The following is a 13,288-nucleotide window of genomic DNA, read 5'->3' as shown; positions in this document are numbered from 1 at the left end:
TAGTGTAATAACTTATACAATTCTCAAGAGTAATAAATTTTTCTCTTGTTTGATAATGCGAGATATCAATGTTAGTATTATTTATAGTACTACAAATATATTTGAAGGCTCTAGAAGAGCTATTATACTTCTACCAAGAAGTTGAATAGAAACTTATTAAGTTTCAAGGATATTTGTCTAAATGGATATCATATTGAGACAAACAATGAAAAAGATATGAAATATCTTTATATCTCTATGATTGAGTTGAAAAAAAAAAGTGTATTGGAGAAATTATCAACATTGTCTTATAGTTTGTACTACAAGTTTATTAGTACAATTGAAATGCATGTCATGGTAACAAGAAGTTTACGAAGCAAAATGAATGCCTTGTTTGACATGATCAGTTAGATGATTTGCACTACGCATATATTAGTACAATTAAAATGCATGTCATGGTAAACCAGAAGTTTACAAATCAAAATGAATTCCTTGTTTTGTATGATCAGTTTGGTCATCTGGATCTATTATGATGAGAAAAAAAAAAGAGTTGAAAAACTCATATTGACACCCACTTAAAAGTCAAGAAACTTCTTCAGACCAATGAGTTCTCATGTACTATACATTCACAAATGTTGATAATTAGACCATCACCAGAAAAATTAGAAATGAGTTAATCTCATTTTCAAAACAAATACAGGGTGATATTTGTGGTCCAATACACCCACCATGTGGAACATTTATATCTTTCACGGTTTTGATTGATGCATTAACTAGATGGTCACATATTTGTTTATTATCAACTCATAATCAAGTAATTGCAAAGTTATTAGTACAATTAAGAGCTCACTTCCCAGATTATTCGATTTAGAAAATCTGTTTTGATAATACTGGTGAAATTACATCTCATGTTTTTCATGAATATTGTATATCAATTGAAATTGAAGTTGAACATCCAGTAGCACATGTTGATACTCAAAATAGACTTGTAAAATCATTACTAAAACGTCTAAAATTGGTTGGAAGACCACTACTTACGAGAGCTAATCTTCCAATGGCTACTTTGAGATATGCAATTTTGTATGTTGCATTATTAATTCGCATCAAGCCAATAAGTTATCACAAATACTCTATTATGCAGTTGGTTTTTAGTCAATGACCTAATATTCTCATGTAAGAATTTTTGAGTGTGGTGTATATGTTTCAATTTCCCCACTAAAAAGGACTTTGATTGGTCCTTAGAGACAAATGAGAATATATGTTGGATATGATCCTCCCTCAATAATAAAATATCTTGAACTACCAACAAGAGACTTATTTATAGTTTGACTTTTTAACTATCACTTTGATGAATAAGTTTTTTCAACATTAGGGGGAGAAAGAAAACAATTGGAAAAGAATATTGGTTGGGATGAATTACCATTATCCTATCTTGATCCTCGTACAAAAGAATGTGAACTAGAAGTTCAAAGGATAATTCATTTACAAAATTAGATAATCAATTACCAACAAATATTTTTATTGACAGAAAGGGTAATCAAATCATATATACCAACTGCTAATGCTCCGAGTATATTTGATATTATTTCATAACACGCGTAAAGCGTGGTAGGCATGTTAGTTCCAAAGACACGTTTGAAGCATGATAGGCTTATTGGGAAAGACACGTTTGTCACGTTTGTTAGTTCTAAAGACATGTTTGTCACATTTCATCAACGTTTGTCACGTTCCAAAGGTAAAAACTCTTGAATGAGAAAGGAAGCTAAAATGCAAGATGACCTAAACGAAAGGTGGAAATCCCAAAAGATTCATTTGACATAATTAATGATTCAGTTCTAGAAGAACCTCAAGTACCTGAAATTGTTCAAAATGATGATATCTTAATAAATTATGTCATGAATCATATAATATGGAACCAAAATGAAATCAACATTGACAAAACTTTTACATATAATATAACGATGAATGCTATGAATGACAACGAGGATCAATAATCAGTGATCATTGAATATTGTCGACAAAGAAATGATTGACCAAAAATGAAAATATGCAAAGAAACATAATTAGATTTGTTTGCTAAACGAAATGCTTTTAGACCTATAGTTCGCACACCTGAAGGTGTGAAACCATGGGTACATATGGATTTTTGCACAAAAAATCAAATAAAGAATGATAAAATTGTTAGATACAAAGCACAATTGGTTGCTCAAGATTTTTCACAAAACCTGATATTGATTTGTGAAAAGACATATTCTCTGGTATTGGATGCAACAACATTACAATATTTGATTATCCTAGTTGCACAACAAAGTTTGTATTTACCTCTAATGGATGACGTTACAACTTATTTGAACGGTTCTCTTGAGAATCATATTTATATGAAAAATCCCTAAAGGATTTTATTTTTCCAATAAGGCAAATTTAAAGAGGGTAATTCAATAAAATGGAACAAACCCTTTTATTGATTAAAGCAATTAGGACGTGTGTGACATAACCGTCTTATTAAGTACCTATTAAAAGAATGATATAGAAATGATCCTATGTGTTCTTGTATTTATATGAAAAGATCCAAAAATGAATTTGCCATAATTATTGTTTATGTAAATGGAATAAACATAGTTGGAATTCCTAATGAGCTCACAAAGGAAATTGATTGCTTAAAGACATAATTTGAGATGAAGAATCTTGAAAAGGAAAAATTTTTGTTTGAGATTATAAATTGAGTATTTAAACAAAGGTGTTTTTTATACATCAAGAGGGTTATATAATTAAGGTGCATAAAATGTTCTAAATGGACAAGACACATCCATTATGCACTCTAATAGTTGTGAGGTTGTTAGATGTTGATAAATGCTCTTCTTAGAACTTAAGAAAATGATGAAGATCTTCTTGGTTCAGAAGCACCATATCTTAGTGTCATAGAAACACTAATGTATCTTGCTAATTATACTCGACCTAATATTGAATTTGCTGTAAATTTGTTAAGCAAGATATAGTTCTTCAACTACAAGAAGAAAATGGTTTGGAGTAAAACATATACTTCGTTACTTTAAGGGTAATATGAATATGAGCTTATTCCATCCAAATGATTCAGATTCAGACCAATGGGTTATGTATATATATGTTATTTTAAATATTCTCACAATGTCACAATGGTTGATCACAAACAAGATGTTTGTTCACATGTGATAGCACAATAGTTTCATGATGGTATATGAAACAAACCATAGTAGTAACATCGGCTAATCATACAGAATTACGAGGAAAGTTTTGAATATCTTTGGTTAAGGTCTATAATTCAACATGTGCAAGAAACTAGAGACTATCCTCGACAAAGATGGAATCAACAACCATATACGAAGACAATAGTGTATTGTTCAATTGAAAGGATGATATAAACACCCAAAATTTCATTCATGTGAAAATATGACAAGTCTATTTATAAAGTTTTTGCCAAGAATAACTTTTGAGCAAATGATTCACAAGTTCGAACTCCGTCACCTTTATGATGTAAGTTTACATAAGGGGGAGAAATAGAATATGTGATGAACAATATTGTATTAAAGAATACATAATGTTGTATTCTTTTTTCTTCACTAGGTTTTTTATCCCAAAGGCTTTTTCCTAGTAAGGTTTTAACGAGGCACATTCTCTTATCAATGGACATTCAAGGGAGAGTGTTACGAATTAATGATTGTCCATTGATTTGATAAATCTACTCATATGATTGATACTCATATGATTCATTACTTTTTATGTAAATATTTGTATTAATTGATTGATTTGTTTCTTTTATGGATTACATGTTGTATTTATAAATATGACTCTTCCTATCAATAATGATACACAAAAAAGTTGCTTCCTATTCTTTCATTGTTTATTCTTCCTTCTATTCTTTTTTCTTTTCTCCTTTATTATTAGCTTTAATTTATAATATCAAACTCTTTTTTGTGTAAATAGAGCTATTTTAGGCTTTGAAGTTGGGTAAGGGAAAAACAATATTAAGAATATACTTTAAGGTAAATGAAGCTAATTATTCAGAAGTTGTTAATTTTCTTAAAATATTGAGTCTTGATTTTGAGATTTAATTTATATTCATAATTTTATCTTTTCCTAAATAGGATGGAGACTGAATTTTTAGCAAGCACTGTGATTATCTATATTAAAAGGGATATTGCAACAAACTTAGTTCTGATTCAATTATTGAAGATTTTAAATTATTGAAAGAGTGTGGAGGATTTTAATATATTTTTATTGATGATAAAATTTATGTTACACTTTCATATATATATATATATATATATATATATATATATTATCATATTTTTGAATTATATTATCATGTGTGTTTGTTTTGAATAGAAGAAATGATGTGAGAAAATGAAAACTTTTTTTTAATTAAAAAATAATTTATGTATGAAAAAGAAAATTTGGTCTCCTAAAATTTTTGTCCAAGTTCTACCAGTCACACAACGAACTTGCAACCACCACTTCTCATCTTTCCTTGGAACAGTTGTTCTGAAATTTCCTGGTATGTTCTCTGCATACCAAAATTCAGTGTCCTCAAAACTATCTAATATTTGCTGCAAACAATGTTATGTTCATGATCTAAGTTACAAGAAGTCTTCATGAAAACTGATGCAAGATGGAAGAAACAATTGAGGTTTGTCTTACTATGAGCATTGTTTCAAGCTTCTATAGTGCAAGGAGGCTGATATTGATGTCTAACCTTGGCCTGTTTTTCATCATCTGAAAGAGAGCCTCAGATCATGTTATATACTACATTTACATATACCAAAGAAGTTCTATTGAAGATTTGATTATCATTTAGCAAATCTCACCCCCACAATTGTGCCATCTTTTAATTGGAGCAAATTCTTGTATGTAGTCACACACTGATAAAAGACCTTCATTTCCCTTTTCCACATAGCCTTCTTCTCTGGCTTTAGTGGTTCCAACTTTAAGCTTTGGCCAAATACAGTTGCTGCAGAATTCACAAATCAAACACATTCAAGGACAAAAAGAATTGCATACAAATATGTGAGTACTAGAAACACACAGACACACACACTTTCTAATGCCTTTTTTTAGAGTTCTCTTATGTGTATTGAAATTTATTTGGATTAAATATATGTTTAGTTTATATTTATTTGAGTTGTTTATACAGTTTCACATTTACTTTAATGTTAACTGGGAGAATATGTTTGACACATAAAAAAAATCTAATTAAAAGGATTATATTCATCTATTCTTAAAATTTGAAGACCATAAGTTAAAGTTAAGGAACTAAAAATATAATTAAATTCTGATAAATTTTAAACAAAAACAGATTGTACGTTTAAAAGTGTGTTGTCAGGGAATGCTATTGAGTAATAAAAAAGTTAAAAATTTACCAAAGAGATTGGTAATGGCATTTGAGATTGTAACTGCACTGCAAATCTAGTAGAAGCTTTGTAAATCTTGCAAATCTTTGCTTCATCATTTCAGGCTCGGCTAAAAGCACAAAATTCAGTCGTTCTCCATTAAAAGTTGCTCTACAGTTATTCAAAGTATCCTAAAACATCACAAATAGTTACTGAAGAAAAAGTGCAAACATACCTGAACCTGAGTGATCACTGCCACCAAGTTTATCATTCATTGAATGCTTGAACAGCTTCATTCCTAGCTTTGAAAGAACATACGGTTTTGCACTTCTTGTATTGATCTCTAGAGACAGAGAAAACCCTAAAGCTCCCCAAGAATGCTTCTTCTGTTGAGACTAGAAATTGATTTTCAGATGAACTCAACAAAGGGTTGTGAAAGGAACTGAAAAAGAAAATGTAGGAGAATTTTCCGAGGCTGAAACGAACTAAAATTTAAAACTTGGAAGATAACGGTTGTCCATTAAGCAAGTGTCCCCAACATTCTTTTTCTATGTAATCTTTTAATGTGTTATATTTGGATTTAAAGTTTAAACTAACATTAGTTAAGAATGTTTGATACAGTTCCCTCTTGAACATTGTGCCACTCTGATTCTGGAATGGTTTAAGGATAAAGTAAATAAAACATATGGATGAGACCTTTGAAAAAGAAAAAGTCGGTTATTGATATGTTTTTATTAAATTAATTATAAAATTATGTTTAAGAAAAAAAATTTTAAAAACTTTTTTTTACTAATACATCTTTGTTAAACTAATTATAAAATTATGTAAGAAAAAAATATCTCAATTCTTTTTATTACTAATATAATTCTATTAAATTAATTATAAGTTTATGGTTGAAAATACAATTTAATTAAATTATTACTGGCGTTTGTTAATTTTTATTGATATTAAAAATGATAATTAAAGAGTTAAAATATTTATTTAGTAAATTATAATTTTGTTTATGAGAAAGAGAATGCTTAGTTATTTTTATTTTCTTGTAATCAATCTGATCCTATTTTTTTCTTTTATCTTTTGATCTCTATGTGACTTCTCTTGTATTTCTTTACTTTTTTCTCTTTTAAGAGTTATTTTTATAGGGTTTTGACATATTACATTCCTTGAATCTTATATTAGTCGTGTATAATAATTCTTTCATCCTTATTTCTGGTTAGTATGTTTTTTCTTTTTATTAGTGTTATTGTTTTTATTTTATATTAGATTTATATTAAAATTGGAAATGTGTTTCTTTTGACCAATTTTGTTCTTCAGTACTTTTCGATTTACGAGTTTTGAGAGTTTTTTTAGTATATATCTTAACGAGGAACTGTAATTCTTCTACAACACTATTAATTAGATTATAGTTTAGTCTTTTGCTGGATAATAGATTAATATGAGCATAATTCAAAGGTGGGTTTTTTGTAAAAAGATAATTTAAGTTTAGGAGAAAAAAAGACTTACTATCAAGTTAAAAAGAACAATAATTTTTTTAATTATTTTTATTAATGATTAATCTTAAAATAAATTATGCAGGTTTGTGAAAAAGCTGAGACTTGAGAAGGAGAAAGAGACTTGAGACTTTACGATATTACAAATCTACTATCAAGTTCACTCATTCATTTTATATACTTATCTTTAATAGTATTTTATATATTATTATTTTTTATTTCATGTAAAAACATATAGATATGTCAACTAGAAGATTTGAACGATGCTATTCAAAAATTCAAAAAAAGAGAAGAATTGATATTTTAATTGCATAACAAAAAGGAGCTATGAATAAATTTATAAAAATAGATAAGAAAAATTGGATTAGAAAATACAAATGCGTCAATAATTTTTTAAAGAAAGATTTGAAGAAAATGTTAAATGAAATTAATTATGACAATTTAATAAATAATTTTGCATTCAAAAAAACTTGAAAAATAAATTTTAAATAAAAACTTCATTTTTCAAGTTTGGTTTAGGTCTCTCAAATTCTTGAGTCGCCCCTACTTTGATCCTTTCTTTTCTTATTCTATTTCTTTCTTTGTTTTTCTTGTTATAGGCATTGTGTATGGGCATTCACAAGAAGGATCAAAGCTTTGCAATTGCTAAGGTCACAAAATTGTTAGATGGTAATAACCAGTAAGAGGAAGCTGAGGTGTTTGAGGCTATGTGACACTGACACGAACATAGGACACGACACGAACATAGACACTTTGACATTTGTAGTCTTCCAAATGTAGGACATGGGGACACAAATCTATATATTAGATCATGATGTATTTACATCCTCAAAATCATCCATAAACAAGATTAGTCAAGTATAATAATCTAAACACATTGTCACCTAACCAAAAAAATAAGTCTAATCTATTTACTTAATATCCAAAAAGTGAGACAAAATTAATATCTTTCAAATTGAACACTTTAGTATCCTTTTGTACACGTGTTTGTATCCGATACGTATCGAACACGAGACACGCCACTTATAAAACATGTTCGAATTTCATAGGTATGAGGATTATCATTGTGTTGAGATTTTTTGTGATAATGTTCCCATTTTTTATGTCACAAATGCAAACCGTTATGATTAACATTATGTTAAAATAATTTAAATTTGATAATTTCATTGATCATGTAGAGACAAAAAAGAGAGTCATCACATATATAGAGAACAAAACAAAGTAAAAGAGACACTTAGTGATGTTACTACTTAAGGATTTGTTTTCTATTTGTTATTGTTTTTCTTACTTATTATGCTTACTATTCGTATTGTTGATGTTAATGATATCTTCAATACTTTAAATTTTGTTCTACTTAGTTCTTCCAAGTTTTATGTTGAGGAGTGTAATGCATATAGATGACATATTAATAAGGTGCTTGTAGTTTCATTTTGTTTGTTTTCTATACATTAAAAAACATGTGGGTAAAAAAATTAAAATAAATGTCACACTTGCATACATTCAAATTTGAAAGAAGGACATATTTCTTTTAAGTTGGGTTTCATGTCAACACCATCTAGTCTCTTAGTGTTCATTGAGCTGTGAATCATCTAGTGAAACTGTATAGTGTCTAATGTTAATATTCGAGGAGTTCCTATTATATCATGAAGAACTTGCATAACACATTGCATATAAATCCTTAAAAACAATGAATATACATGTCTAAAAAAATCTATTTTGTTCGTATTTCGTCGGATTTTACAACAATGATCAAAGGATAATGATTTGCTGACTCTTAGAATTTGACTACAATTTTACTCCTTGAGCTGGCATTTGATGTGGTAGTAATATTTGATTGTTGGCAGCACTAAAGGGAGAGGGGAGAAAGTATGTTTTGTTTGAAATTGGGTTAGGTCATTCAAATTTCTCCTTTCTTGTTCATATTCTCATGTCTCATGGACACCACTCTGTTGCTCCAAAACCCTCTCATCTCCTCCACTTCAAATCTCCAAATGGCGGAAACCACCAAAATCCACTTCGGTTTCATTGGGTGCACCGTAATTGTGCGTAAAGTCTCCCGCACCATCGCGCTCTCTCCCAATGTCGTCCTTCAAACGTAGGGAGCCACTCCTTTGACAAGGTTCGCACCTTCGCCGCCACCAACGGCTTCCTGTCGTCGCCAAGGTGTACAACTACAACGAGTTTGTCCTCGACGACCCCGTCGTCGTCTACGTGCCACTCCCCACCAGCCTGCACTTGTGTTGGGTTCACCTCCAACAAGGAGAAACCCATGTGATGCTTGAGAAGCAAGTTGGTTGTGCAACATTGGAGGTATGAAGCATTGTTTTACGTTTTGTAGCCTTACGGTTTGTTTTTAGTGTTTAAAAAACCCAAAGTTTTGATTTTTTTTTTCCATTTCATATGTTGATTGTAGGGTTTCAGTTTTTGGGTTCCTATGATGGTTGATCGTTCATGAAATTAAATGTGGTATGTGTTATGTAGATATTCTGTTATTGGGTTTTGCTGAATAAGGTTATTAGTACTGTGTGATTTTATGTCATGAGTTGTGTGCGCATAAGTGATGACTTGTGTTGTATTTTTTGTATGCATGTGAAATCACTCAATTTTTGAAACTTTCATATTATAGCAGTAAGAAGTTGTTAATCTGGTGAGAGGTGCTTCTGTACAAGTTACAATCATGTGTGATCGTTTAAGGATATGTGTTTCATGCATTTTGATACACTTGCTCCGTTGTTTTAGGAATTGGAAATATTTAGACTGCATTATTAGATGAAGCAAGTATTTTTGATAAGTGCTTGAATTGTTAGTTTGCTGAATAAGATCATTAGTACTGTGTGATTTTATGTGATGAGTTGTGTGCACATAAGTGATGATTTGTGGTGTATTTTTTGCAAGCAAGTTGGATTTTTTAATATTTGGTACTTTGTTGTTATAATGTCGCACAACCACCATGCTTCTTAAGCATCACATGTGTTTCTTCTACTGGCGATGAGCACGGCCCAACACAAGTGCAGGCTGGTGGGGAGCAACACGTAGATGACGTCGGGGTCGTCGAGGACAACCTTGTAGTAGTCGTACACCTTGTCGAAGGAGCGGCTCCCTATGGTGTGAAGGACGACATTGGGAGAGAGTGCGATGGCGTGGGAGACTTAACGCACAATTTCGGTGCAGCCGATGAAACCAAAGCGAATTTTGGTGGTTTCCGCCATTTGGAGATTTGAAGTGGGGAGACAAGAGGGTTTTGGGGCGACACAGTGGTGTCCATAAGACATGAGAATATGAACGAAAAAGGAGAAATGTGAATGACCTAACCCAATTTCAAACAAAACATACTTTCTCCCTTCTCCCTTTAATGCTGCCAACGTGGATTTTAGAAAAATAAATTTCAAAACCAAATATTATTATCATGTCACATACCAACTTAGGGAGTAAAATTGTAGTCAAATTTTAGGAGTAAGTAAATCATTATCCATGATCAAAGCATACAATGTTATAAAAGGGTGTATACGAACCCTTTAACAAACAAGGAGATTTATCTTTATATATAAGTTCTTCAAACTTGATGTTTATTTTTTCCTTGTCTCTATAATAATGTCAAATTTTAAACAATAAATGTAGCGCGTAGAGATGGCAAATAAACCCGTGCCCGTGGGTATCACCCGAACCCGTCCCCGTTTTGACGGGAAATCCCCGCTTTGACTGGGTATGGGTATGGGTATGGGTAATACCCGAAATTTTCAACTGGGGATGGGGATGGGGATGGGGATATATATATATACCCGCCCAAATACCCGTCCCCGCTTAAATTACTAAACTATTTATAATTTATTAAATAATCTAAAAAATATATATAAATAAATAATATATTTACACATAAAATATAATATAATATAATATAATATAGTATATATACATATAAATAAAATATACTTTTATATATATATATATATATTTACACATATACATGTAATATAATATAATATAATATAATATACATATAATATATATACATAATAATATAATATAATATATATAATATATACGTATAAAACAAATTAATCATTTAACTAGTGAGATATTTTATAAACAAATTTATAACATGACAAATTTATAAAAATTTAAAAGAAATATATATATATATATATATATATATATATATATATATATATATATATATATATATATAAAAGCATAAAATATCTACGCATATACATATAATATATATACATAATAATATAATATATATTATTATATTTATATTATTATATAATATAATATAATATATACTTAAAATAAATATATATCTAAAAAAAAATAAAATATATATATATATATATATATATATATATATATATATATAAACATAAGATATCCACACATATAATATATATATACATAGTAATATAATATATAATATAATATAATATAATATAATATAATATATATATATATATATATATATATATATATATATATATATATATATTTAACATATTTCTCATTCTCTTTGTTTTTTGTTATACACTTTATTTACTCTCTCAATTGTCTGGTTTGTTTTTCAAGATTTAATTTTGAAGGTAATTTTTCTTCTTCTTATTACATAATTTGTACTCTCTGTACATGGTTATGTTCAAATAGGTGTTCCTCAATTTCATTCTATGAAATAATTTTTAGGTTACACATTTGATTATCTTTATTTATTTATTTATTTTCATGAAAATGTTTGACTCTTATTTTGTAGCTCTTCTTTTTGTTACTTTGGTTATACAATTTTTTTACTCTCTTTTAATTGTTTGGCTTGTTCTTTAAGGTTTAAGCAGATCTTCAAGGTACTTTTCCTTTTATCATAATCTTAATTATACATTTTTTTTTTCCGTTATGTTATGTTCAAATGGATATTCTCAAATTTGGGTCACACATTTAATTATCTTTACTCCTTTATGATAATTTTATTTATTATTTATTTTTTGTTTCATGATAATGTTTAATTCTCAATTTTAAGTGCTCAATTGCATAAATCCTTAATTTAATTCAAGATCAAAAGATGAAGAATCTATGTTTAAATTTGAATTATTATTAATTTAATTTTGTTATTTGTGCTATTTCGTTTAAGTGGTATAATATAAATTTTTAATAGTATAAAAAATATTTGAAATATTTTTAAACTTGATTATTGGTTTTCCTTTTATATTTTGTTAAAAAAGAAATTAACCTTTTTTACTTTGTTTGATTTTTTTTTGTTACGTATGTTAGTTTCTAGAGAAAATGAGCACAAGAGATCAAGATTTGCAGGTACCAAGTCCACCACAGTGTTCACAACAACCAACTCCCTTTCAAAGTTCCAATAATGACAGTCAATCTCCATTGAATCCATCTACGCAAACACCTTCAGAAGTTCATGATGAAATACATTCAACAACACAAGTAGAGCCTGAGAAAGGGAAATTGAAAAGTGTTGTGTGGGAACACTTTGAAAAGATAAAAGTTGATGGAAAATACAAAGCTAAATGTAACTATTGCAAGAAACTGCTTGGTGGAGAAGCAAAGAATGGAACAAAGCACTTGCACCATCATACAAACATATGTATTCAAAAGAAGGCTTTAGCAAAAGGAAAAGGGGGACAAAAAACACTTTTTTCTAAGATTTCAAGTGGCAAAAAGGAATTGGCTTGTGGAGCTTATAATGAAGAAAATGCCAAGAGGGAACTTGCAATAATGATTATATTGCATGAATATCCATTGTCAATAGTGGACCATATTGGTTTTATTAGATTCGTGACAACAATTCAACCATTATTTCAACTTCCTTCACGAAATACGATAAAGAAAGAGATACTCGGCATCTATGAACATGAAAAACAAGTTGTTATGAAGTTGATAGATACAAATAAAGGAAGAATAGCAATTACATCAGATATGTGGACTGCAAGCAATCAAAAGAAAGGGTATATGTCTATCACAGCTCACTATATTGATGACAATTGGACATTGCAAAATATAATTTTGAGGTACACCTTTTTTAATTTATAAATTTTCCAGTAATTTTTTTTATGCACCTCTAGAAAGATTATATGTCTTACAAAATATTGCTTAATTTATAGGTTCATTTATGTTCCCGCACCTCACACAGCTGATCGACTTTGCAATGTATTAGTTGATTGTTTGTTCGATTGGAATATTGATACAAAATTGTCTACTATCACTTTAGACAATTGCAGCACAAATGATAGCATGATTGAAAAAATTAAGGATAAGTTGAAGTTGGACACATTCATTAAGAAAGGGTCTTTGCTTCATATGCGTTGTTCAGCACATATCCTTAATTTGATTGTGAAAGAAGGGTTAGCCGTCCTAAAAGAAGGGGTGGAAAAAATTCGAGAAAGTGTAGCATATTGGACAGCAACTCCTAAAAGAATGGAAAAATTTGAGGAAACAGCTAGACAATTGCGAATTTCTTTC

General features: G+C 29.3%; 1 protein-coding gene across 1 annotated transcript; it reads right to left on the bottom strand.

The window, feature by feature from the left end:
* Positions 1 to 4,378: 4,378 nt before the first annotated feature.
* On the bottom strand, positions 4,379 to 5,875 carry LOC146886150 (uncharacterized). The gene is made up of 5 exons (XM_085673043.1): positions 5,578 to 5,875; positions 5,373 to 5,472; positions 4,821 to 4,963; positions 4,654 to 4,728; positions 4,379 to 4,519 (listed from the first exon to the last, which is right to left on the bottom strand). The coding sequence occupies exons 1-4, from the start codon at positions 5,636 to 5,638 to the stop codon at positions 4,667 to 4,669; spliced, it is 366 nt and encodes a 121-aa protein (XP_085529169.1). The 5' UTR covers positions 5,639 to 5,875; the 3' UTR covers positions 4,379 to 4,519; positions 4,654 to 4,666.
* Between the last annotated feature and the right edge of the window lie 7,413 nt (positions 5,876 to 13,288).

The sequence above is a fragment of the Vigna unguiculata genome, chromosome 5 (assembly GCF_037176805.1).
Source record: "Vigna unguiculata cultivar grain cowpea cultivar isolate G323 ecotype 2 chromosome 5, ASM3717680v1, whole genome shotgun sequence".
NCBI lineage: Eukaryota > Viridiplantae > Streptophyta > Magnoliopsida > Fabales > Fabaceae > Vigna > Vigna unguiculata.
The sequence above is the reverse complement of the archived record's forward strand: the minus strand, read 5'-3'. Positions and strand labels throughout refer to the sequence as shown.

Excerpts from the sequence above, each read along its gene's own strand:
- LOC146886150 (XM_085673043.1), bottom strand. The coding sequence starts at position 5,638 with ATGAAGCTGTTCAAGCATTCAATGAATGATAAACTTGGTGGCAGTGAT. Across the intron at positions 4,964-5,372 it reads TGCCATTACCAATCTCTTTG|CAACTGTATTTGGCCAAAGC; the intron begins GTAAATTTTTAA and ends TGAATTCTGCAG. Across the intron at positions 4,729-4,820 it reads AAGATGGCACAATTGTGGGG|ATGATGAAAAACAGGCCAAG; the intron begins GTGAGATTTGCT and ends GCTCTCTTTCAG.